At 36.0% G+C, this 25831-nt stretch overlaps 1 protein-coding gene across 10 annotated transcripts in view; it reads left to right on the top strand.

Annotated features, from left to right (window-relative positions):
* Bbx (BBX high mobility group box domain containing) overlaps nucleotides 1-25831 on the top strand; it is a 261386-nt gene that overhangs the window by 192928 nt on the left and 42627 nt on the right. For all 10 annotated transcript variants that reach the window (XM_015478557.2, XM_015478556.2, XM_015478555.2 and 7 more), the window contains 3 exons: nucleotides 7525-7605; nucleotides 10765-10839; nucleotides 18488-18568. In XM_015478557.2, coding sequence (XP_015334043.1) covers nucleotides 7525-7605; nucleotides 10765-10839; nucleotides 18488-18568 — 237 coding nt within the window. The remainder of the gene's footprint in view (nucleotides 1-7524; nucleotides 7606-10764; nucleotides 10840-18487; nucleotides 18569-25831) is intronic.

The raw sequence follows: 25831 nt of genomic DNA, 5'->3' as shown, positions 1-25831 counted from the left end.
CCATGTGGGTTGCTTTCCATACTCCTCCACCACGATGATCTGCCTCACCTTGAGACCCAACTATCCATGAACCTGAGGCCTCTGAAACCATAAGCCCCCAAATAAACTTTTCCTCCTCTAAAATTATTCTCATTAGGTCTTTTAGTCACAGCAGTGAAAAAGCTGACTAAAATAGTGGGCTAATGTTAGAAAAAATGATATTGGCATTGAACCTTACTGAACAACAGAAAGATATCTTAACTAGAAAAGAAAGAAGAATGGTTGGAAAATAAGATAAGTTAGGTGGCATAATCATAACTGATGGTGAAGTTTTGAAGACATCAGTATTTACTCAGTTGAATAACTAAAGCCAGACTTTCCAATGTTTGCAAACTGCCTCAGACCTCAGGGCTGTGATTTCGGAATACTAGCTTTTTCTATTGGAACAAACAGGATAGTAAAGTTTTGATCAAGCCAGTTTTTGTTTTGCTTTCCATTCTGTGAAATGGAGCTAATAATACCTGCTTGCCCTTAACTCCCAAAACTACTATGAAGATTAACTAAATAAAACCTGTAAGGTAGGTTTTTTCCTGGAAAGAATTTTTGTAGGTATAGTATTATAACCTTAAGTTATTCTGGGTATTTCACACTTGACTTGAAAGTTTGAATTATATTAGGCATTATTCCCACAGGTTGTAATATACTTTACAGTTTATGCATGTGCGTGTACACACACACACACACACACTCACACACCCTTACTTGTCCATTGAAACCTTATAAGAATTTACAGTTGTAATTTACTCTTTATCATCAAGTACTCAAGAAGGAGACAACTTTTTAATACCTGGGGGAAATCAATATAGGAAGTAATGACTTAAGCAGAGTAGCTGAATTAGCATCAAATTAGTGGATAAGGTCCATCAGGTGATGGGCTTGCCTCTTATAAAGCCCTGTGGGGAAAGGTCATGTTACATGAGAATTGAACAGTGTAAAATTGAGTGCTGTCTTTGCATACATTGATATGAAAAGTGTTTATTGAAAATTATGGATGTGCATCTACCAAGTGGCAGAACTGAGATTTGAGCCCAGGAGAACTAGACAGTCTTCTTTGTAGTATACTGGGTCCTTTGTGATTCAGTCCCCACCTACCCAAACTGTGCCACTTCTGTGATGGCCCATGCTCTGAACTCTTTAGTTACTAGCAGCCAGAGCAGGGGCATTCATGGGTGCTCTCAGGGCTAGGTTTAGTGTACCAAGCACTTCACAGTGATTATTTCATTTAATTTTCCCCAGAACCCTATGCTTTCAGTTTATTTTTGTCCTCATTCTCCAAGATCATAGAAAAAGCAATTCATAATACGAAAATTTAATCCCACATATTTCCGTTATTTGAGATAGGCAATATCGGAGATATGGAACACTTGGTTATTCTAATATTTGTTCAGTAAATTAATTCTTATATCCACATTTTTCAACACTGTTTAAAATTTTAAACAAATACTTATTTAGATAAAATTGAAAGGTGTTAACTTTTTGATAGTTTCTAATGTCAGTGAAATTAGGAGAATTATTTTCTATCTGTTGGTACAAATTTGTTTGTTTGATAGGTGCCTACCGTAAGGTACTGTATTTGACTATTCTGGGTTACTTAAGTCCATGGAATGACATTTTCCCTCTTCTCAACTCCTAGCTCAACCTATATTAAAGCTTTTATTCCCTTTTTACAGTTTTATAGGTTTTAAACACATTTTGTAAAAAAAAAAATGCTGTATTTAAATTTAACATTGAAAAGGAAATGAGAGCTCTGAACCTTTTCTCTTCCTAAATGTTTAAAGGCCTCCCCTCTCTATGTTTACTATTCATTACCCTTTTTAACTGGAACTGCCCATCAGGCCAGTGAGCTCAACCTCTTTCTTTTGGAGAACTGGCCGGGAGCTTGTCTGGGCTTCACATACTAGTGTTCTGCCACACAGACTATAATGATAGAACTTTCCCCATGGAGTGAAATCAACATTATGATATTTCTGATTCCCTGAGTAAAACCAGGGTCTTATTCTTTTCACTCAAGTGACTCAGTGTACAATCCAATTCGGTGCATTCATCTCTGTAGTGCTGTTTGGTTGTGCTTCCCACTGGACCCTAGTACCTACTCAGGATGGAGTATATTCTACTGTTGTCAGGTAGCCAAGGGCAGTGCATCATGATGCAGGTTTTTTTGTTTTTGTTTTTGTTTTTGTTTTTTTTGACCTTTCAGGTGGAATCCTCTATCCCCAAACTGTGTTTTCTCATGAAAGATGCTCTCTGTACCTGACGAAGCCTTTCTCCTCTCAAGTTTGCTCTTTACCTTTAATTGTTAACAGTTGGCTGACAACCTTCTGGACAATTACTAAGGACTGGCAAATACTTTCTCTGACTTACTTGGGATCCCACATCTCTGCTGCTTTATTTCCTTAACCTTCTAACTGGTCTACTGCCTCCAATCATTCCCCAGCCAAGGTCATCCTGCACACCACTGACATAATTACCTACCTACACATCTCTCCTCATGCTGTTCTCCCACTTAAAGTCTTGCAAGTCTCCCATTTCATTTAGCCTAATTTTCATACTTCTTAACACAACACAGTAATTCCAGTTTTTGTCAGTCAGTCTGATTCCTTTCCCTCTATATTTCCATGGCATCTTACTCTTTAACCACTCTGAGATATCACTGTTTCAAAACACAGTGCATATTTACTTCCATATTTTCCTAGCTATTACTACATTATATGTATGTTTCTTGTGAGAGAAATTCTGGCTTTCCTTCTAGATGTATGTGAGATACTACTTAACTCCTTCCAACTGTAAAGGCTGTTTGTTTTCCCATAGCCCGTGATATTTCGTCATTATGCATTTATATAATGCAGCTGACCCTTGCACTTGAATCAAGTGAGTTAAAGCTGCAGGAGGGAATTTGAGAGACGGCTTGGGCAAGAACAGGGAGTGTCTTTCAGGAGAAAAGACAGTTTAGGTGTAAAAGATTCCACCTGACAATTCAAGGACAACTCTTTAGCACAGTTCCATAGTCCTTATTTTATTCCCCAGCATATGCTGGAATCAAGTGGAATTTAAACTTCTTAAAAGCAGTCATCTTTGTATATTTATTCAATGAGTGAGTAATAAATAAACGTTTGAGTTGGCAAGAGGAGGACTATGTGGCTGAGCTACAATACGTACATGCCTTTTTAATTGACTTGTGTTTGCCACAGTACCAAGCATTGTGACACTGTGGTCTTGTGCCCTGCAAAGTAGGAATGGGCCCTAGATAATTCTTACTTCCCAAGCCACTTACAGTGTATAACTGGCTTGATCTTTTTTTCATATTGGGAAGCTGGATCACTTTTCTTTGCCTATAATTTTCACTATCTAAATTGCTCTTGTGGAAAATATACTGCTACCTCATAATTCTTAATTATACTAATCATTTTCCTTCCTTGGTTATTGAGAATTATAGCTAAATCAAAGGAAGGATTGAATTTAAGGGAAGTTATGTGATTAACAAAAATTCCTTTAGCTGTTTTATTTTTGGGCATATAGCATCACCTAGTGGTTCTATGGATTATTTCAGGGATTATTTCTAGAGACAGCTTCTCTGTCCTCCCCACCCCCACCCCACACACTTATTTTATTAAACCACTGCTCATTTAGTATATTTTCTTTCCTCTTCTTTAACTCTGTATATTCTGTTACATTTAGGAAGTAAGCCTTTTCTAGCATAGGAATGGATGTTGAAGAATTGGTGTTTTTTCCATAAAAAGTGTGCCCCACTTAGCAAAAATAGATAGTTTAAAGTATTTTAAATGCAAACAGCAAGGCAACATAGTACAACACAATATTTTATACATTTCATAAGGTCTGGTACTCTTTGACTAATGCTGTTATCCAAATAGAAGCCCTTTGTGGAAATATTCTATCCTTTTCTTATACATAGGATTCCGTATTGTTTATCAAGCACATATTATTACTATATGCACAGATAAACACACCTTTATTGTACACCTTATTTATGAAGTGCTCAAGAATGAATCCTACATATTGCAATTTCCATTAAACCATTTTTACATTTTGAGATTTTAGATAGAAATTTCTGCCTTTTCAATAAAGATATATTTTGTAATTTTAGAATCATAGCTAAGCATATAAATTACTGCATTGAATGGATGCCTTCAGCATAAATTTCAGGGCTATTTGCCATAATTTGTTTTAGATAAACTACTGTGCTTTAGTTTCTCTGTCTTATCTCTCTGTCTCCTCCTGCTGCTGACATTGTTTCTTCCTTTTACAACCTTCTCCTTTTTTCTCGTCTCTACTCTTGGTCCTTTTTGATTTGCTGCTTCTATTCTTCTATGGACTAGAGTCAAGTAAACAAGTCAGGTACACAGGTCAGGTACACAGGTCAGGTAACATAGCTTAGGAGGATCCCATTCTCTTGACTCCTAAATTTTGTTCTGTTTAAATTTTGTTCCGTTTCCTTTATACTATATTGAAGATACATGTTAAATTCACAATGTTTTATGGTAAAAATAGCTCGATTTTAAGAGTGCATGATTTACTAGATTAAAGTGCACAGTTTTAGTGATTCTATTCCTGCTCAGTTACCCATTGGACAGCTTTTGTTGTACTATCTGTTTCAGTCCCTGAGATTCTTCATATTCACACACACGCCAAAAATCAAGTCGGGCAACCAGATACTCATTGTGCATCTGCTCTATCTAATGCATGGTGAGCATGAACATGCATAGACTTCTTTCATGTGTGGGGTTACAGATACCTTGATAATTACTTGCATTTAAATCTTCCATTCAAATAGGAAATTTTATTTATTTAAGACCATCCATCCTGAAGATTTTCAAAGGATATCATTTAACTTTTAAACTTTGGCTTGATTTATTATATAAGCAAATGCAATCTATAAATGACACTTAAAAGAAAGTTAAATTTTCTACTTACTGTTAATATGAACTGTAAGCCATAGGAAAATTTATTTCTGCATAAATTGTAACTGTTTCTCATGCTTCATAGAATTTGAAACAAGAATGCAGTCACACACTGTATAATGATGTTATGACATTGCAGTCAGCGATGGATTGCATATACAAATGGTGACCCCATACAATTCTATTGCCTAATGATAGTGAAGCCATCTTATTCTGTGTTGTGATGTGTATACAGTGACATAGTCTGAATGATGCAGTTCTCAGAACAAAACCCTGGTGTTAAGCAACCCATGCGTATAATATGTTATATAGGCTTTATGTGTGTAGTTGCTGTAAATGACATTTCATTCCAAGTACCTTTTCTAGATTTCTGTCACATGCATAACCTAGTTTAGTAAAGTTTTATGAAGATACTTTATGCTTTTCATTAAATTACAAGCTTGGTTTTAAAACACATTTTGATTATTATTCAGGATCCAAACACATATGATTTCTTACTGAGCCAGGAAAGTGTTGATATTTTTTAATTCCTAAATTGTGAAGAGACATTTTGATCAAATATTCCCAAACTTTTGTGGATACTAATTTCAGAATTTATTGGCTTTCTTTTTAGTGGAGTTTGTGTTTCTTTGGTTGGACATTTGGCACAACATGCCAAATAATCAAGTGGCAATGAGCAGGTCAGGCTTTATAGCCAAACCTTGGGTGGCAGATTAAATAAAGATTCTGTACCTTCTCCATGGTGCTTGGGAGAAGGTGACCATTATTCTTTAAAAAATCCCAAAGTGACAAATAAATTTTCAAATGTTTGCTCCTGCTTAATGGCCTATGATACTGTTAAAGAAACACATCTCCCCAAATGTTTAATGATGAGATTCAGCAAGAAACATTTTTTTTTAGGATCATAATCTAGTTAGCTGGCAACTATTTCCATAGAGTTCAAGCATCTAATTGATCACTATTGCAACTATTAAAATTAAACTGAAAAAGATTTAGAATTCAGGAAAATTATTATTAAGATTATAAAAGAACATTCTAACTGTAGTATAATATCCTATTTTATGTAAACATTACCTACATTCTCAACTTGAAGAATATATATGGAATTTTAACAGTATTTATATTTGGAAAGTAACATTGGGTAGGAATCTTTTCTTTTTTGTTTTCCTTTTTTCAGAGTTTTACAATAAATTTGGATTATTTTGTAGTCTGAAAACAAACCATGAAAAATATGTGAAAGAAGTAGATTTTATTTGGGTTTGGTAGCAAAAAGCAAAGAGATCAAATGGACAGTAACTTTTTTGTATTTTTTCCTTTAATATGAAAAGTAACTATTTTCCCTACACAACCTGACTTCATCGTTCAGGAAAGTAGGGAGACAACACATCAATCTGGGATTTAGAAGAGCTCTTGTCAACTTTCATAAGTTCATTCATTAAATACTTGTTGAATATCTATGTTGTGCATAGTGTTGGGGAAAATGCAGTAGACAGAACTCCTGGGAGGAGATATACAATAAACAAATATTGATGTCTTGTGATAACTGCTAAAGGGGGATTATTAAGTGCTGGGGAAGACCAGTGTCACTTCCATTTTTGGTTCTCAGTTCATCTTTAAAATGAGAAGAGGGGCTTAGATCAGAGGAATAATTAAATCCTTTCTGTCCTAACATTTTGTAATTCATATGGCAGCTGATTACCTAAGCGATTGTGTGACTCAAATTCAGAAATGAGTTAATTCTTTGAGTGAGAGAGAAAGGAAATCTTTATTGTTTGGTACTGAGGATTAAATCCAGGGGCACTTAACCACTGAGCTACATCCCAGCCTGTTTTATTTTATTTTACTTTACTTTTTAATACAGGGTCTCACTAAATTGCTGAGGCTGGCTTAAGAACTTGTGATCCTATTGAGTAGCTAGGATTACAGGTATGTGCCACCATACCCAGCAGGAAATGTATATTCTGAGATGAATATTTGATTAATAGAATTGTTTAGAGTAGTGTTTTGAATACTTATCAGTAACATAGAAAAGAAATAAAGATATCTAAGTGTTAGATGTTTACCTAACATAGTAAATTATAGGAAAGAAAATATATATCATAAGAGAACTTTCTCTGATTTAAATTCTAATCTTCTTAAGATTAGGTTTTATGTTGTAAGTACATGAAACCCTGAGAAAACAAGAATTTAGCTTTTTTTTCCAGAAGAGTTACATTGTCAGAGCTCATTTATGTTTTCATGTAGTCAAGTGATAGAAAATACTGAGGAAACACAGAACATGAAAGAAGTAGATTCTTTGGGTTTGGTGGCAGAAAACCAAGTGATCAAAGGGACATCTTTTTAAATATTTTCTTGGGTGAAGTGCTGTCTCTCTCTTACTATTTCTGGTTTTATTTAGCAGTGGAATGGCTACTTGTGTAAAACTGTACATAATAACTGCACTTTTATTACAGTGTTACCTTAAATTGGGGGAATAAAATTGTTCTTTCCTCAGCATAGGAATGTTTTAAGTGGCATCTGCCTCCTCGTATCATTCCTGTAAACTTCATGCTGTCTTTCTTTGTTTCAGATGTCCTCTGGTACTTGCAGGCCTGATGTTTCAGAATCCCCTGAATTGCGTCAGAAGTCACCATTGTTTCAGTTTGCTGAGGTAATATGCTGCAGTTTATACTTAATTAATAAGGAAATTGTAAACAAGTTTCAACTTGTACAGATGACAGTGAATCGAATTAATGAAGTCAGTTAACCATAAATGGGAAAATTGAACCAAATCTGCTAAAAGATATTTGGAACTCCAGAGCTCTTAGTTAAGGAATAATTATGAGTTTTATATAAGTTTTCTTTTTTAAAGTCACAACTAAATATTATTACACTTAAACCTTATTACTAAATTGTATTCATGGATTTTAAACTTATGAATATAATTAGTAATTAAACGTAAGTCGCTGATTTGATAAATTGGAAGGCTGAATCAACTCATGGCTTTTGCCTAATCCCTCCCAAACCTGCCCCCAACGCTGTCTTAAGTCTTAAGTTTCTCTTACTTGAAACTGTAGCACAAGGTTGGTAGTTTTCAGCGTGTTATTTTATGAGTTGGGCCTGTTCTCTTAAAATGCCTTTTGACACTAGTTCAAAGAGATGATGTTAAAAAATACATTATCCTTGATAGCAAGCTTATAGGTTAAAACTGCTTCCTAAAATATCTTTATTTAGCCTAGAACCCTATATCAGTTCCAATTGATCCCCCTACCCCAAACTTTAAACCACCTGATCTTCCCTTGATCATTTGAATTGTCGTTCCTTAGACATTCTCTATCTCATCCTTCCTGGCATTTGCCCATCCTGCCATAGTTTTATACATGGAGAACATATTGTAGTTCAAAAAAGTATTTTTGACACTGTCACAGCAGGATGAGTATTCCTGAATGCCTTCCTGGTATCACTAGAATGTTAGACATATTTGCTGCAAAGACTCCTTATCTGTCACTTTTCTGCCTCTGTGAGCTCTTCCATGAATTCCAATTGTTTTGCACATTGTTTCCGTAAGAGTTAATGTAACACACAGGTGCAGTGGTGCATGCCTGTAATCCCAGTGGCTAGGGAGGCTGAAATAGGAGTATTTCAAGTTTAAAGCCAGTGCCTCACCTCAGCAATGGTGAGGCACTAAGCAACTCAGTGAGACCCTGTCTCTAAATAAAATATAAAATAGGACTAGGGATATGCTCAGTGGTTGAGTGCCCTTGAGTTCAGCTCTGGTTACCCCCACCCCAATTGCTAACATAACCTAGTTTTTATGTAGTCTCTTTCAATTGTAGTTGTAGATGTGTTGGATGAAGTTGGGCCCAACTTTGAGAGCAGAGATTCTTAGCGAATGATCCCTGAACCCTAAAGATCTTGTGAAATCTCTAAAAATTCCCATGAAATTTTGGACACATTAACGTATGAACATTTTTATCATCTCTCCAGCATACTTAAGATTCCAATGAGATTTCTGATACTATTGCTTCTATTTGAAAGGTCCCTGGTCAAATATTTCTTCAGGCATTTTAGGCATTACTATTTGTGTCATTAATTAAAATCTTTTCTTATTGCAACATTAATTTTTAAAAATATCCTTTTGCTTGGAACTCATGAAATGCTTTTCAGAAAACAAGGTGGATTATAGCACTGATTCAGTTTCTTTTTTCACTGACCGATTTAATTCTTGAAGAAATGTATTGGAGGTTAGGCTTTAAACTGTTTATTTTTTTTCTAAGTTTTGTAGAGGGTTAATAGAGATGGAAAGTAATATCTGAAGTAAGACCTACTGAGGTTGTAATTTCCAAGACTTCAGGAAAATCCTGTGGATTCATATTTGCAGTCTACCACACTTACCCATGGTATTCATTGGAGATTTCTGTGTTTGTGGTTTGAACAAACACAGTAATGTTTGAACAAGAAAAAGTTCTAAAATTTTACCCTTCAATGTCTTCAAAACATTTGATTTAATTTTATCCATTCACGATGGTTGGTTTATATTTAAAGTGTTGAAGAGGATCTGGTTTATTTGTTTTTTCATTCTTATTGAGATTTATTCTAAAAATTCTTATTTGATTCAAAAATACAGTAGAATTGAAATTTTCCTAATGTCTTCAACAATTGATAAAACCACTAATTTCAATCTTTCTCTTAATCGTTTCTCATCCCTAAATATCACTGTGGTACTATATTTTACCCATTTTCCTAAGTTTTCTAGAAGTTACTTTGTGGTTGAGCTGCATTCATTGCTTAGTAAGGATCTTTCCATGGAATTGGTGAACACGGTTACTAATAAAGAAAGCAAGCTTCAGCGGGACTGGGAATGGGCTGAAGTTACAATATCCAAGGTTTCTGCTCTTGTGACTCACTTTCAACCTGTTTTGTAGCAGAAGAGAAGCTTTATTCACATTGGGACAAAAATTAGTAACTGTCTTGCTCTCAAAATATCCTTGAAAGTATTTCTACATGGCTTTCAGCAAAGTTTGAGAGAGGCTTCCACGATTACCCAATGGAAACAAAAGTTTTCCATTAAACATCAAGTGTTGTGTGACAGAATCTTCTATCTATTGTTAGACACAAAAGCATGTTTTGTTTGTGTTGAGTGGAAGGATGCAGGTGTTCTGAAAGAAAGAAAATGCTTTTCATATTTAGTGAGCAACTTCTAAGTTGTGATGCGGTGCCTGGCTGTGTATTTTATGGCTTACATTTTTTCTCACCATAATCAGTAGTCATTAAAAAAGAAATTATCACCATCATTAATTTACAGTTGGGAAAAACAAGTTTAGCTGAACTGCCTTGGGTCATGTAGCTGGTAAGTAACAGCTAAGATTCAATCCCAGATACCCTGACCCACATCCATGTGCTCCAACAGGTTTACAGCTGCTTCTCTGCAGAAAGCAGCTTGCAGGTAATAATGTAGGGGTGAGAGAAAGTGACTGGCTTTCCTTGCAGTCTCCAGCTTTTAATAATATATTCTTTGAAAATCATAGAAATATAAAAATTCATTTTAGTAGGTCTCCTTAACTGCTGTTTGATACATACCTGATACCTTTACAAGGGACATGGCAACTAAGCCAAACTCTTTTGTCATTTGGTTCTTTCCAACCATTTGTTTTTAGAAACATGGCCTTTGTCTTCTGTTATCATTTATACTGTTCTTCTAAAAGGGATTGAAAGTGATGATTCATGTCTTAATCTTTATAAGTGTCTGCAGTGGAAATATATGACAAAATCTAACAGTCTGATATGGGAAAATGTCCTTGTACATTAAAAACAACTTGTTTCCTTTCAGATATCTTCAAGTACATCCCACCCTGATGCTCCTACAAAACAGTGTCAAGCATCAGCCTTGTTTCAGTTTGCAGAGGTAAAGCTTTCTTTTTTTTTTAAATGTTTATTGCCCTCAGAAAACATATTTATCTCAGAAACTACTGAAATGGAATTTTAATAATGTATAGTCAACTTTAAGCATGGCTGTTGCCATTATTAATGTAATACACAGAATATTTATGGCTCTTTGCTGCCTTTGGTATAATCATAGTTGAGTCAGTTCCATATTTTATACCCATTTTATAAACATTCATTAAGCTCATTCAGAATAGGCACTTACCAGTAATCCATTTATTTTATTTTACCTTGTTTTTAATTTGTTTTAAAAGCTTAGAAAAACTGCTGTCAACATGAAGGCCAGAAGATTCCGATTTGTTAAATGTTTCCAGTAGTGAAATTAGGTGCTATAATTCATGAATGACGTTCTCAAAGCAGATGCAGTGGTGAATATGACCTGTTAAATCATCAGTACTTAGCTTTCGGTGTGATGTAGCTGCAGCCAGTGTTTTTATTAGTGTTTAATCCCTGACTTTGATCAGGTTAGCTCTTACAGGATCTCAGATTTCTTCAGTTTGTCAGCCAGACAGAGCACATGCTAGAGAGTACTTTCTTGTTGATATTCTGAGGAAGCAGATCTGATATGCTTGATTTTGCCACAGAACCCTGGCCTCAACCATATGCTCGATCCTGTTGAGCACTGTGTGACAAATAATAAATCTCATATGGTTTATGAAAATAAGATGCTGCCTGCTTTAGGTCTTTCTCTTTTTGCCTTTTTATTCCAACAAAAAATGCATATCAGAAAGTAAGCAATTTTTAATAGGATTGAGAGAATGAGAAGCAGGACTGTTCTGTTTAATATTAATGTATTGAATTACTGTGATTCATTTGAATAAAGAGGACTGCATAAATGAAATGTAAAATGATATCCTTTTGGCAGGAGAAAATCTAGCATCTTCCTTTGGAAAAAAGAGAAAAAAATTACTCTAAGCTTTCATCTACCCTCTTTCCCGCCAAAATGCTACTTCCTCTTGGGATGCTTATATTAACCACTGTGACTTTGTGTCAGCAGTAGGCTGCTTATGTGTTAGCCTTCTTTGCCACAGTATTCACTTTAGTTGCTGAGGGCTATTGTTTACAACTGGTGACAAAAATACATAATGTTATCATTTCATAAAGAACAATTTGCTTGATGAATCTGAATAAATTAAGATTTTATTATAATTTTCCATTCTGATAATTAGGCTGCTGTTTTCGGTGTATGGGAAAATGGTTTTGTTTAATAGCACATCTTTTTCTCTGGTTGTCAACACCCATTAGTCTGTTCCTAATAAGTTTTTAAAGAGTTAAGAAAGAATTTTGGCATGTTGACTAAGGTTATTTTTAATATTGATAACTGAGCTGTTCCCATCCAACTTTTCAGAAACATTTTCTTGAAAACAGAATTTGCCATGTATTCTGTTTGATTAAATTCTCCATTCTGCAGCATGAATATTAGAAAGGTATAGTGGCTCAACTTTGACACACCTGATATTTGCATATGTATTAACTACCAAGAGTATTCAACTTAATGTAAAATGTCAATGTGAGATATCTGAGCTGTCTTGGTTGGTGTCCACAGCATGATTAGATGTTATTTAAAAGATATTCCATCATCAGATTCATTAGGAGCCCCTGAAGCCCTGCAGCAGTTCCAAGGGCCTACTTTGATATTATACAGGCACTATCCTGTGATTGTGCAGAAAGAGATCCTGTACCTCTCTTAAAGTAATTCGTCTTTGCTGCTTAGCACACTCTTCAGAAGACTCGAGGATTCATTCCTTGACTCTTAATTTTATTAAGTTTATTTTCTAAGGAAGAAAAGAACTTATTTGACGGGAGAGTTGTCCCACTGCTCAAGAGCACTTGCCTCTGAGGGCTTTTGGTTTTTGACAAGAAGAGTATGTAGGATTTGAAGAAGCTTAATAATATTGTTTATTTGAAAACTTATTAGGAGCTGTTTCAATGATTTGTAACATAGGAAGGCATGCATGATGGAAAACCCAAAATTATATGGATAATGTAAAAAAGTGTTTTCTATTATGTTCTAGAATTCAATGCAATTCCCTATTCTCAACTCTAAGGGTATTACTTTTCCTAGTAGGTTGATGATATAAGCCCTTTCAATTTCTAAGCAAATTAAATAAATTATGGCATCTTCTGTTAGTTTTAAATGTTATATGTGTCATGTAAGAGAAGTTCATGATACTGTAAGGATATATGTCTAGTCATTTTCCTCTTATGACAAAGAGAAGCTTAAGCTTAAGTTTCAATCTTGATCTGACCTTCTGTCAGCCCAATACTGGGCTGGTTTATTTAAAGTTAAAAAGAACTAACTAGCTGGGCGTGGTGGCACACACCTGTATTCCCAGGGCCTTGGGAGGCTGAGACAGGAGGATCTCAGTTCAAAGCCAACCTCAGCAATGGAGAGGCACTCAGTGAGACCCTGTCTCTAAATAAAATACAAAATAGGACTGGGAGTGTGGCTCAGTGCTCAAGTGCTCAAGTTCAATCCCCAGTAATCCCCCCGCCAAAAAAAAGCTAGGTGAACTAATAAAATTATCTACTAAAATCTGCCATGAGCATGTATATTACAGTAGAAACAAAATGGGCTATAATTACTATGATGATATACCTAAAGCTCTTATATCTCATGATACACCATCACCTTTGACAAACAGAAAAATCTCATGAAATTCTTGTTCTAATTATTTTGTAGCAAAACTTTACAAACTTTAAAGTATATCAGTGTCACCTAGAAGGATAGGTGAACCTCACTCCCAGAATTTTTGATTTATCAGTGGAAGTGTGGGCCTGAGAGTATGCCATCAGGTTTTCTTTTAGGAAACCACAATTTAAGACACTTATCTCTAGTTATCTTTTTTTAATCCCCAAATTACTAAATTATGATTGTTTTGACACTCTACTATATCTGTATGGCCTCATTGGGGAAGGGATGGAAAAGAGGAAGGGATTGGTAAGTAATTGAAAATTGTCCAGTGGACCACTTTATACCCATCCCTTTTCAGAGGGATTTGGTAGATTATTACTTAGTTAGAAATGAATGTTCATATAGCTTAAGAATCAATTAGGTCTTTAAAAAAAATTTTTTTATGTGGTACTGAGGATCGAACCCAAGACCTCGCATGTGCAAGGCCAGCGCTCTACTGCTGAGCCACAACCCCAGCCCCTCAATTAGATCTTTTTAATGTACTTATTTTTTAATGTTATTTTAAAACCAAGCATCCAAAATCCTTTGAAACCATTCCTGCTAATTTCATATACAAACTCTTGGAGAGATTTCTCTATACGATCTCTTAGAAATGGGTCATTTATTGTGTAATATATTTGTCCAAGAAACCTACTTTTTAAAAAACCAATAAGCCCTGGGCACTTCTTTGGGTTGAAATAGTTGTGTGTGTGTGTGTGTGTGTGTGTGTGTTTTATTTCACATAAAGAAGGATTTTTTTTTTCCTTAACCATAGTTTTAAAGCCTATCGAAGTAAACCTATATGGAACCAGGAAACTCAATAAAGCACATTTTGTTTATATATTCCTTATGAATGTTTACATTAAAGGGAAGAAAATAATATATCTACTTTATTGGATCTAGAAAGAAATAACAGAATGCAGAGACTTGCATCCCATCCCATTTCTGCCCGTCTCTCATTCCATATTGACATCCGTATTTCATCCAGATTCATCTCAGCTCATCCAATTTGCTATTACTCTGTGTTTCCAGGCTCTGATTCATTAAGTTGGTCAGAATGAGTTCCCTGTCTGCATCTTTTGTTGTTTACAGGTAGAATGACACATCAGTCACTTTTTAGATCTGGTTTACTGAAGACTGATGACCAAACACAATGCCAGAGAGGGAGCTATTGTTTTCCATTATTTATCAGGTCTAAAAGCCATGACCAATTCGCATTCTCTTCTCTTCTCTTCTCTTCTCTTCTCTGTGGTATAGTAGATATTTACATTGAAAAATTACATATTTACTTTAAAGACACGGAGAGCTAATTTAGATGGTTTAGAGCTAATTTAGATCTGGACATTAAAACTTTCCTTAGAAGATACTGTCGATAAAAGTACAAGCATAATCTCAAAAAATTTAAGGTTTTGTCACAATTGGATATAAACATTAAGTCCAAATTTAAAACATTTTATTTCCATGAATTCCAAATATGTTATGGAATAGTACACTTCATAAAAACATCATATACTTACACTGCAACTAATTAGTGGACATATTATGTATTTTATTGGAACTGTTAATACTCCTTTAAAGATAAGGAAGACCAGTTGTCCTCATATTGTACATTTGTTCTTTGATTTTTTTAATTCATTCAACAATTATTAGTCATTTTTCTCCAAGGCTACAATGTTTATGATACCCCTTGTGCTTGCAAAAAATTCCACCATTACCTACTTTTATTCTGATCATTACCACCTGTTTCCTTGGTGCATTTGTCTACCTTAGGCAAACATAAAATTAGTAATTTAATGTCTAGAGTGGTAATTTTTCTTAGCTCTTTGCCTTACCTCATGTACTCTTTCACCCACCATTTTGCCAACCTTTATGGATGAGTACTGTTTATCTGACTATCACATAATAGTCAAAATAGAGACTAAAATGGAGTTAATAGACTGGCAAGCACCATCCAATTTGAGGAAAGTAAAAAGCATGGCCATGAACAAACTATGCAGTATTACCCTCTAGTGATGCCATCTACCATAAAACGTGAACTTCCTCCATTGCTGGACAGTCATTGAAAAACTAACATTAACTATGTTGTTCTTACCTGAAAGGATACATGTCTCTTAAGTAGGAGATTATTAGCAGAGGTGAACAGTGGCAATACAAGAAGTCAGCACTGTGCAAGCAGTGCCTAAGATCAAAACTACTAGTGTAGATGAGAGTCCTGAGAGGACATGTGTGACATAAAAAGAGAGCTCTGATACAAAGCCCTGAGGGGAAAACAACATTTAAAGAACACTGTAGAAAGAAGAGCTAGCAAAGGAGAGTGACCTGAGAAGTAGGACCCTACTGTAGTAATAGAATCCCAGGTGCTACAGAGAAATTCAGATAAGGATTCAGCCATCAAAATTAACATCTGTCCAGTTTTCCACTAACCTACCACCCCAATTAAGAAGTTAAAAGACATTTTTAGGAAACACATCTTTGTGTGATACCACTGAGTCGTTCCACAAAAATTTTATTGTTAGGAGATTCTGGAAGTGTTGGACCTCCCCCACATGCCATTTTGGAAATCAGGTTTCTAGCAACCTTAAGCATAAAATCTCACCCCAGCCCTATACCTATAAATAGGTAAAAATTCTCCCAGAGGCAATGAGAAAAGCTGTTCTCAGTAACATAGGGAGCTCCTTTTGGAAGGCAAAGATCCATTTCAGTCCTCCACTCAAGTCAAGAAGCTGTGCTTTAATGGAAGGAGACCTGATAATGCATCTGTGTAGTCTGTAGTTCTTCACAGAGCTGTGCTCTGCATTAGGCACAAGATATGTGATAGTAAACAAACACAGCCCTGGAGCAGAGACCTATGCAACAAAAGCGACAGCAGAGGGAGCCAGTGGAAGAACTAGAAAAACAGCTTGGGCTGTGTAGTGCCGCTCTGTCCTGTCCTTCAGCAATTCTTAATTGAGCAGCAAGTATACTATTCTACAAATGACTAAATCTAATATAAGTAGTATCCTCAGGCTTTACAGTTCTTTAACTCTGCCCGATTTCAGTTTGTAACCAACTTTTGGAATTGTACTAAAAGGGTTTATGTTTACCAGTGTTCATAATAACTCATTAGTACTAATAATTGTATCTCATATTGAGAGCATAATTATGACCTCAGCACTGTGCTGTTCACTAACATGAAGTCTTATTGTCTCATGTAATACAGGGCAGGTGTTGTTTACATATTGAAGGTAAAGTAAATGAGGCTTAAAAGTTTTCATTATTTGAATTAAATCCACAAAGCAGAAGGTAACGAAGGCCATCTCCCTTCAGTTCTATAACCTTAATTCAAAGAAAGCAGAAAGTAACGAAGGCCATCTCCCTTTAGTTCTACAAACTTAATTCAAAGAACTGTCGTTTATGTTCACTACCTCATTCCTAAAGTCACTAAGAGTCAGTGGTAATTAATGAGTTTGTTTTCTCTCAGTCTAATGATAAGTAATTGAATGTAGCTTATATAAAAAAAAGTAGAAGTGACATTTATTAGTAAAAATTTGGCTAGAGGAAAATATTCCAAACTTCAGAAAGATTGAACCCCATAAGTCATCTTCTAAAGGAAAGCAAATGATCAAACTAAATATGGGAGGCCTCTGTTAAAACCTATTGCACCTGGTGGAAGAAAGTGTCCTCATGACTTTCTTAAACTTTACCTTTTATGATGGGCTTTGTAGGTGTTTAAATATATCTTCTACAAAGGCTCTACTCAGCAGGATTTCTTGGGGAGAAATTGCTCAAGCAGTGAGCACTTAGTCCTTCTAGGACTTCTAGAATCTCCTGTGAGTCCTGGGTGTCACCTGTAAGGATATATTCATCAGGCAGGATTTTTTCCTGAACAATTGAGGAACAACTTTGTCTGAACTGGGAAAGAATTCAGAATCACAAAGAACCTGGAAGTGTAGACCATAGCTAACCATGATAGAACTTCTCCAGGAGAAGAATGTGTATATCTTTCTCAGCTCTTACTGAGACTAGAAATTGAAAATGAAGTTTTCATATGAAAATAAGGCAGTGCTAATTCATTTTTTATCTGTGCCCAGACACCATTTAACCAAATTGCCAGAAAAATATGCAGTCAATGTAATGTTATGTATATCACTGTACCACAACATAGCGTAGGTCTGTACAACTGTACAACTTGGATTCCTGTCCTTGATTATCAGTCTTTGAGTGTACTTGCAATATGGCCAGGGTCAGTGTTTATAAAAAAAACTTTTAGCTTCCTCAGCTCCTGTCATATTGCCTACCATATTTATTGCCTAGCATGTATTCTCAAAAAAATCTGTTGATTCACTTGATGCTGTCTTTCCACAAAGATCCCAAATATTTTCTTAAAAATTAACCAATTGCTTGAAATGCAAAATAACTCTAAATCTCTTTTATTTTTGGCCTATTGATGAATTTGGAAACTTATCAAAGAAACAGAAATGGAAATGCTTATCTTTTTTAAGTTTCTAGAGTTCAAACCTGGAATGTGCAAGATAATACTCTTGTCATTAAATGGGCACTATAGAGACACCTGTTTTGTTTGTTTGTTTTTATTTTTTAATTGTTGATGGACCTTTATTTTATTTATTTATATGTGGTGCTGAGAATCAAACCCAGTGCCTCACACACGCTAGGCAGGTGCTCTACCACTGAATTATAACCCCAGCCCCATTTATTTTTACTTTGGAGCTGCCAAAATAGTTCCTTTTCCCCCCAATTTGTTCTAATTAGTTATACATGACAGTAGTAAAATAGTTCTTAAAATGATCATCCCAAACATGTTGTGTTCAAAGTTATTTGGTACTTGGGAGCAATAATATTCCCATAAACGATGGAAATTTCTTATATGTGTATAGATGGAAGGCAAAGATTCTGGTATCATAATTAATGTTCTTTATGTCAATTGTTTTCGATATAGATCTCCTCAAACACTTCGCAGTTGGGTGGTGCTGAGCCTGTAAAACGCTGTGGGAAGTCTGCACTCTTTCAACTGGCAGAGGCAAGTTATTGTGAATATATTGAGATAAGATCTGCAGAGGTGGAAATCACAAAATAATTATAACTGTTCCATAAACTGTACATCTCACCTTTGACCATAAAATGTGTTATATCTAGTTTTCAACAATGAGAGTTAACCTTTAATTTATGAAAAAGGAATTTCAGTACTAGAAGTCATTAAGCTTAAGAAAGGTTATGCAGAGATATCACAAAATCTATTTTCAAAGGTAATATTTTAAAATAAGGTTTTTTTTGTCTCTTTAGTTAAGTAAGTCCAGTGGAGCACAGAATAGCCCATGTGTTATGGTTTGGATGTGAGATGTCCTGCAAAAGCTCCTGAGTTAATGCAGGAATGCTCAGAGGTGAAATTACTAGATTATAAGAGGAATGGGCCTTGTTAGTGGAATGGGCTTACTGGGTCGTAATTATAGACGGGTGGGGTATGATTGGAACAGGTGGGGCACGGGGGTTGTGTCTTAGAAGGGTTCATCTTCCTTGTCCTTTACCTGCTTCCTTCTCTCTAATTTTTGGCTACCATGAGGAGCTCTGCTTCCCCACCATGCCCTTCTACTGTATTGTTCTGCCTCACCTTGGGCGTAGAGCAGTGGCTGACCATGGACTAAACCCTAGAACTGTGAGCCAAAATAAATTTGTCCTCCCCCAAATTGTTCTTGTCAAGTATTTTAGTCACTTTGAGAAAAAGCTGACTAACATACTGGATTACTACTTTTCTCTCCTCTATTCTCTTCAACCATCTATAAATTTCTAGAAGGCATTACTTTTAAACCAGGTTGATGTTTTAATTTTTTTTAAGTGAAGGATTCACTAGCATAGTCTAACATTATATTTTTATAACATCTAACACTTGTACTTTTTGATGTGACATGGATATAAAATGCTCTCATTCCACTGAGAAAGTATTAAAAAAAAAAATGTGCTTTTATAAAGCCTGCAAGAGACAGAGCCCTCCCTTGGTAGGTGATGGGTCAGGTAGGAAGGTGCCAGAAGCAGTTGTTGTTGGGCATGCACAGTGGCTTGCTCTGCCAGGCTGTGACCACTTTGCCTCAAGGGAACGTGTGGAAGGAATGTTCTTAGCACCAGGACACTATAGACATAGTTTTCCCTGCAATGAATTACGAAGTACAGAGTGAATGAATGATGAAAAAGCTTTTCTACCAAACCCATTCTCTGTCGCTTTTTTTTTCCAGTGAGTTTCCTCTGAGCTCTTTGGTGATACAGTTCTTTTATATATTCTTTGTAATGTATTGAGCTTAATGAGATGACATACGATTTCCTAAAATTTCTAAATTTTATGGTAGTTTGTATCATAAACATTTGGAAGTTTTAAATATCTTTAAATCAGGTTTTTAAAGCCTAGCCAGATTCATATTAGAAATATAAAAATACAAAAGCCTGAGATAGTAGTGTATATAAACAGTGGAACAAACCAGCCCATTGTTGTCTGACACTGAGCTGACGTGCTGCTTGTGTAAGACAAATTCAGACTCAAATGGAGGGCTTCGAATGGCTGGAAAACTCAGAGAAAAACTTAGGGAGACAGCAGGGAATTGTTCTAAAAAGAACTGCATGAGTCACTGTAAACTACTGCCTCACACACAACTGAAACAGTGAAGATCCAACAAAGATCCTATGGAGTTGGACTTGTAAACAAATCTTAGTAAACAAAGAGACAGAGGTCATGAATTTTCTAAACTGCAAAATTTGTTAGGACTAGACATTTGAAGGAAGTAACTATTTTCCTTGAATGATAATGTGTGTATGGGTCCTCTGATTTTTCTGATTATGTAATTTGTCTATGTGTGTGCATGCACATACATATAAACATAACATGTTTACTTAAGTATTAACACTAATTTATAAAACTATCTTTCAACATGCAATATTTATTTTTACAAACCTTTTTTTTTGTTGTTGTTAGAAATGTGTGATCCTTTGGGATACTTAGCTGTGAGCAGTGCTAAATGAATTTGTCTTCTCATTTTCTTCCAGTCATAAAAAAAAAAAGATTCCTTATTAAATCAGAGCTCATTAAAAAGAACATTCTTCTAATTTGTAGGGATGCATCCCAAATATGAAGCAGATGCTATGGTTTAACAGATGTTTGAATGCTGGAATCATATTTTAAAGGGGTAAAATGACGGAAATAAGCCTATTCCAATTATAGCAAATCAGCTTATACTCAGACTTAGGTTTTTATAATATTTGAGTAAAAATATATGCTTTTGATGAAACAGGGTTGCTAAAAAATAATTTACCAAGAAACTCTTTTCACATTATTATTTGCACCACATGAATATGATGCCACAATACCAAGAGTACATTTTAGAATGACATTCTAAAGCCTTTCCACCTTCTGATTAAACATAGATATATGTACAATGGATTAATCAGCATTGTCAAATAATCACTAGTAGATAAATGTATCCTTAATTTTTATCCCATTTTTTTAGCAAAATAGAATATTTAATTATTCTGGTGCCTCTTAACAAAAAAAGTAAGTATAATAAGATATTGAAGAGGATTTTTCCTGTTGAGTAGACCTCATGCTATTACCTGGAATCTGAGGAGACAGCTTTAAATTTATATATTCCAAGGGGAAATTCATCAAGAAATACCTTCCGATTTGGACTGGACCTGTCTCATGGGGTTTATAATCCAGTTAGTATCCCTTACACTTTGAGAGGCCTCTCATCCCCACTACAACCCCTAAGTCATCCTAGGTGAGGAGACATCATGGGTGTTGTGGTCATCTGGAGCATATCTTGCTTTTTTCTTTCCTTGGGAGGAAAGGATAGAAGTAACTTCTGTTCTTTACCCCTGCCCCATCAAGGGACCTGTAGGGGATCCAGGAGAACCACTATTAAAGATTGAGGGAGGAACATTCAAGAAGTATCTTCTCGTTCTTTACAAAAAGCAAGAAATGTTTTAGACATAAATTTGCTATGGCATCCGCCAGGCAAAAAGAGACCAAAGGAAGTTGGCAGCAGTGAGAAACTTGGAATGGCCTGCTACATTCTTAGTTTTAGCATTGTAAAGATGTGTTTCCCAAGGGTCAAGTGAGTACATAGAAAATAGATTGGTTTGATCAGACAGGAGGCCACTGGAGGCCAATGGTGCCACAGTCTGGCTGGGCACAAATCACGAGCCACTCAAGCAGGAACAAACTTTATTTCCAAACTCCACCAGCACACTCCACACACACTCCCCGGGAACCTCTCTCCAATACCACCCACGCGGCTCCTCCAGGCACACACCACACCAACCGGAAATCCCTCCTCTGGACCTTTCCCGAACCCTCCAGGAATCCCCGTGAGAACTCCAAAGCAGCGGGCAAGAGCTGCCTCATTGCCCAACAGTAAAGGTCAAATATACAATTCAATCAATCCAGCATCACAGCAGTTATATATAGCTTAACTGAAATCATCATGTCAATGGTTCACTTCACCTTTTAAACATTCCCCTGGCAAATGCCAGGCGTCATACCGAGACTGTGGCTCTCAACACAATGGGGTGGGATTCATAGAGAACAGATCTGGAACAGTCTTCCACAAGAGGGAAAAATATAATGGAGATGCCTTTGCTGGGGGTACTCTGATGCACACCCTGTGGCAGGAGTGGCATTCAGCTGGTTTGTGTTGAGCTTAATGAGATGACGTACAGGTGTTTTTTCTACTACAACTCAACCCCCTGAGTACTCTTGCCACAACTTGGCCAGCATCCCTAAGCTCCCCTGATTCTTCCACCAACTGTAGGACACAGGAAGGGTTCTTCCAGCCCTGCAGCCACATTACTTATGATAATTGGCATGTCCCCCTGTTAAATATGTTTGTATATCACCCTTTCCTATGGCATTCCCCTGAGAAAGTCATGGACTCTTTTGTAGAGTTAGCAGAGACCAACAAAAGAAAGACGTAACCATGGGCAGTTAGTTTTATCTTGCTGTCTTCTATGACTAAACCAGAGGCGTCAGACCTTGTGAAAGGCCAGAAATCAGCTTAAAACTAAGCACTCACCCTTCCCCAACCACATTCTCGTGAGCAGATCTTCTAAAGCCAGAGTTGTTGTTAACTATCTTCTCCTTGGCAAGCAGCAAAAAATGTTTTAGATGTGTACTTAGTGCTGTGATCTGTACCTACCTAGCAGGAAAAAGAAAATTGGATGAAATCAGCAAAAGGCACAAAGAGACTTGGATAGGCCTGTGCTCTTGGTTCTGATGCTATAAGGACTCACCCCTCCCCATGTTCCCATGGCACTGCAGCCAAGAGATGATGCCCTAGGGAAGAACCTGATTTGGGCACATGATTGGCATTTTGATGGGTAGACTTTTAATAGCTGAAAATTCTAGAATTTATTTTATTTATTTTTAAGAGATTTCTGTTGAGGTCAACAAATTAGGAAAAATACAGTCCTTTTTGTTTGAACCCCCAGGAGGTTTGTGGTGTTCAGTTAATCAGTTAACTTGAATTGTGCAAATACTATAATATATTGGTTTCCATTTGTTTGGAGATGAATTAGAACAGATCATATAAAGAGCAGCAAAGCCTCTTCCCTAATGTGGTCTTTTTGTATTACAGTTGCTTTAGTTGGAAGACAGTCTGAAGAAATTCAGAGATAACTTTACCTATACATTTCAGTAAAGAAAATTATATACTTAAAGACCACCCTTGTCTAATTAATAAGTGGGATAGTTTATTCGAACAGACAATAACAGTCTATTCCATGCCAATAACAGTATGGCTCTGAAGTTACCTGCAAATGTATGTAAACACATATTTTAGTACAGTAAGAGCCAAAATCTGTAAAGCATATAAGATTAGTGGTATAGGAGCACTTTATCTCCAGACATAGTATAGTGCTGGTGTTCAGAGTATGGAGTATAGAGTAGGGACTGAGTGTAAACCTGAAAAGACTGTTACTAGTTTTACTCATAATACTTCTGAATGATTTTAAATGTACTTTAGATTAAATTTTTTGGTAGGATTTTTTTCAGCAAATGAATTTTATTTTCTAACCTAAAATGATAACAACTGACATTGAATATCTACTTGTGTTAGGCATTATTTTAAGAACTTTACATGTACTGATTCTCAGAACTATCCTCTGAGGCGGGTAATATTGTCATTCTTTTGACATATACCAAATGACAGAGAAGTTAGGTAACTTGTTTAAGGTCACATGGGCAGTGTTAAAGAGTCCAGATAGGAACCCAAACAGTCTGTCTCCATTGCCATGCTCTGACACACTGGGATGTTCTGTTGCCTTGTTTTGATGAATATTTAAAGAAGACTGTGCATGTTGCTTCTTATAGGCATGTGCATATTATAGAAGTCTCATGGAAGACAGCTTACTCCTACACATATGTGTATAGCTGAAAAAGATGACAGATGTTCAAGACTGCTGTCAAAGAAATGGAGCTTATATTTCCTTTTTAGAAAATGTCTGTACTTTTGAAGTTGCCAAGATATATCTTATACCCCTTAAATAAATGCTTATTCGTGAGTGTGCTTTGGGAAGATGCTGAGCGTTATAGGAAAGTTTGGTATACAACTCCTGTCCTGGAGGAGCTTACTCTCTAGGTGCAGAGAGATAATATTTTAAAAGTTACAGAGTAAGAATGAATTATATTTTACACCGAATCATGTAGTGAAATGATGAAACTACTTAAGAGTGATACATGATGTGTGAAACTAAAAAAAGGTAGAAATTAGTATTGGCAGAAATGTTCTAGGGACCAAGCACAAGGAAGAGAACATAAAAGAGCATTAAGGTGGTTCTTGATAAAGGAGTCATTTAGAAACAACCAGAAATTGAAAGTAGCAACCTTTGGGCCTCCTCCATTTGGCAGATACACTTTATTTGGCACACATTTTGTTGACCTGTATCATATTTCACATTTCAATTAGTGACTAGTATTTTAAAATTATATTTCAAATAAATGCAGCTTTCTGGTTGCTTCTAAAAATTTAGAGGATCTGCAGACACTGGGTCAGCCTTCTTCTGTGAGAATAATTGGTCAGAGCTGATTAGTGCTGCCCTCTTTGGTATTTGCTCTTCAAATGACACTGTCCTCTCCCTTTTCTGATGAGCTTTGACTCTTGAGGCCAGCAATTATTGACATCATTTACTTAATACTTGCCTATTCCCTCTTTTATACCTGACCATATAAAGTGGAGATTGTTACTCATGCATAATTAAATATAGAGATGGGGGAGATAAAAGCAAAGAGATATAAAGCAAGCAAAGGAGATAGTTAGATGGCAATAAGTAAATCATATAGGCAAGAGTAGAGGTCTGCATTAGAAGATTTATGAAAGATGAAGGTAGAGTGTAGCTTCCAGCCAGATTGGGAAGATATTTAGTGCACAGCAAAGAACTTTGTTCTTGAAAAATAATAAGGAATCATTGAAGATTTGACAGGTGTAGAGAGTGAGAAAAGCAGGACATGAAGAGATACTCCTGGCAACTGTACATGAAATGGAGTGGAAACCTCTGTGGGTATCAGATCTTGTAGGAGCAGGTACTGGGAATGTAAGGCAGAAACAGGTCAGAGGAAGGTTTCAGGGTTTTCAAATAGATTTCATGATTGAATACAAGTGAGAGGCAAAGGAAAAAAAGAATTGACTCCAACTTTGACCCTGAGTGTGTGATAAAAGGATAGCTTCAAGAATTTTGACCCTGATTTGGAACCCTACTTCAGGAAGCCCAGATGTTTGCAAACAAAGGGTAAGATGCTTTGTGATAGAAAGGAAGAGATGAAAGATGTTGAGGGGGAAGAGACAGTTGAGGAATTCTCATACACAAGGAGTCGAGAAGAGAGGAAGTTGCTAGCTAAGTAGTTGAGTTTGGAAAGCAAATACCCATGTTCCTGTGAGCACAGAAGAAAGACAGGTTAAAAAAAGACAGTCATGAAGTTAGGTCTGTGTACCTGCTGTCTATGTTATACTCTTTTATCTCAGTTTATTACCCTAGTTACATGTATAGGTGAAGCTGAAGAAAGCGAATGCTGGATTCTTCCAGATATAATCATATGTGAAAAAGAAAAATTATAGGTCTGGTGGGTTCAAGGGAACTGGAAAAGTTATTGAAAAAGGATGAAGACATTTTCAGAGGGCAACCTCTTCTCACTAAAGCCACTTAAAATCAAATGGATAGGTAAAGAGGAACTACTTCTAGCATCTGTAAAAATGTTATAATATTATTACTATTATAATTTTTAATCATAGAAATTATGACTCATTTTTAA

Source organism: Marmota marmota, unplaced genomic scaffold, assembly GCF_001458135.2.
Source record: "Marmota marmota marmota unplaced genomic scaffold, marMar, whole genome shotgun sequence".
Classification (NCBI taxonomy): domain Eukaryota; kingdom Metazoa; phylum Chordata; class Mammalia; order Rodentia; family Sciuridae; genus Marmota; species Marmota marmota.
This window is presented reverse-complemented; position numbering and strand designations above follow the sequence as displayed.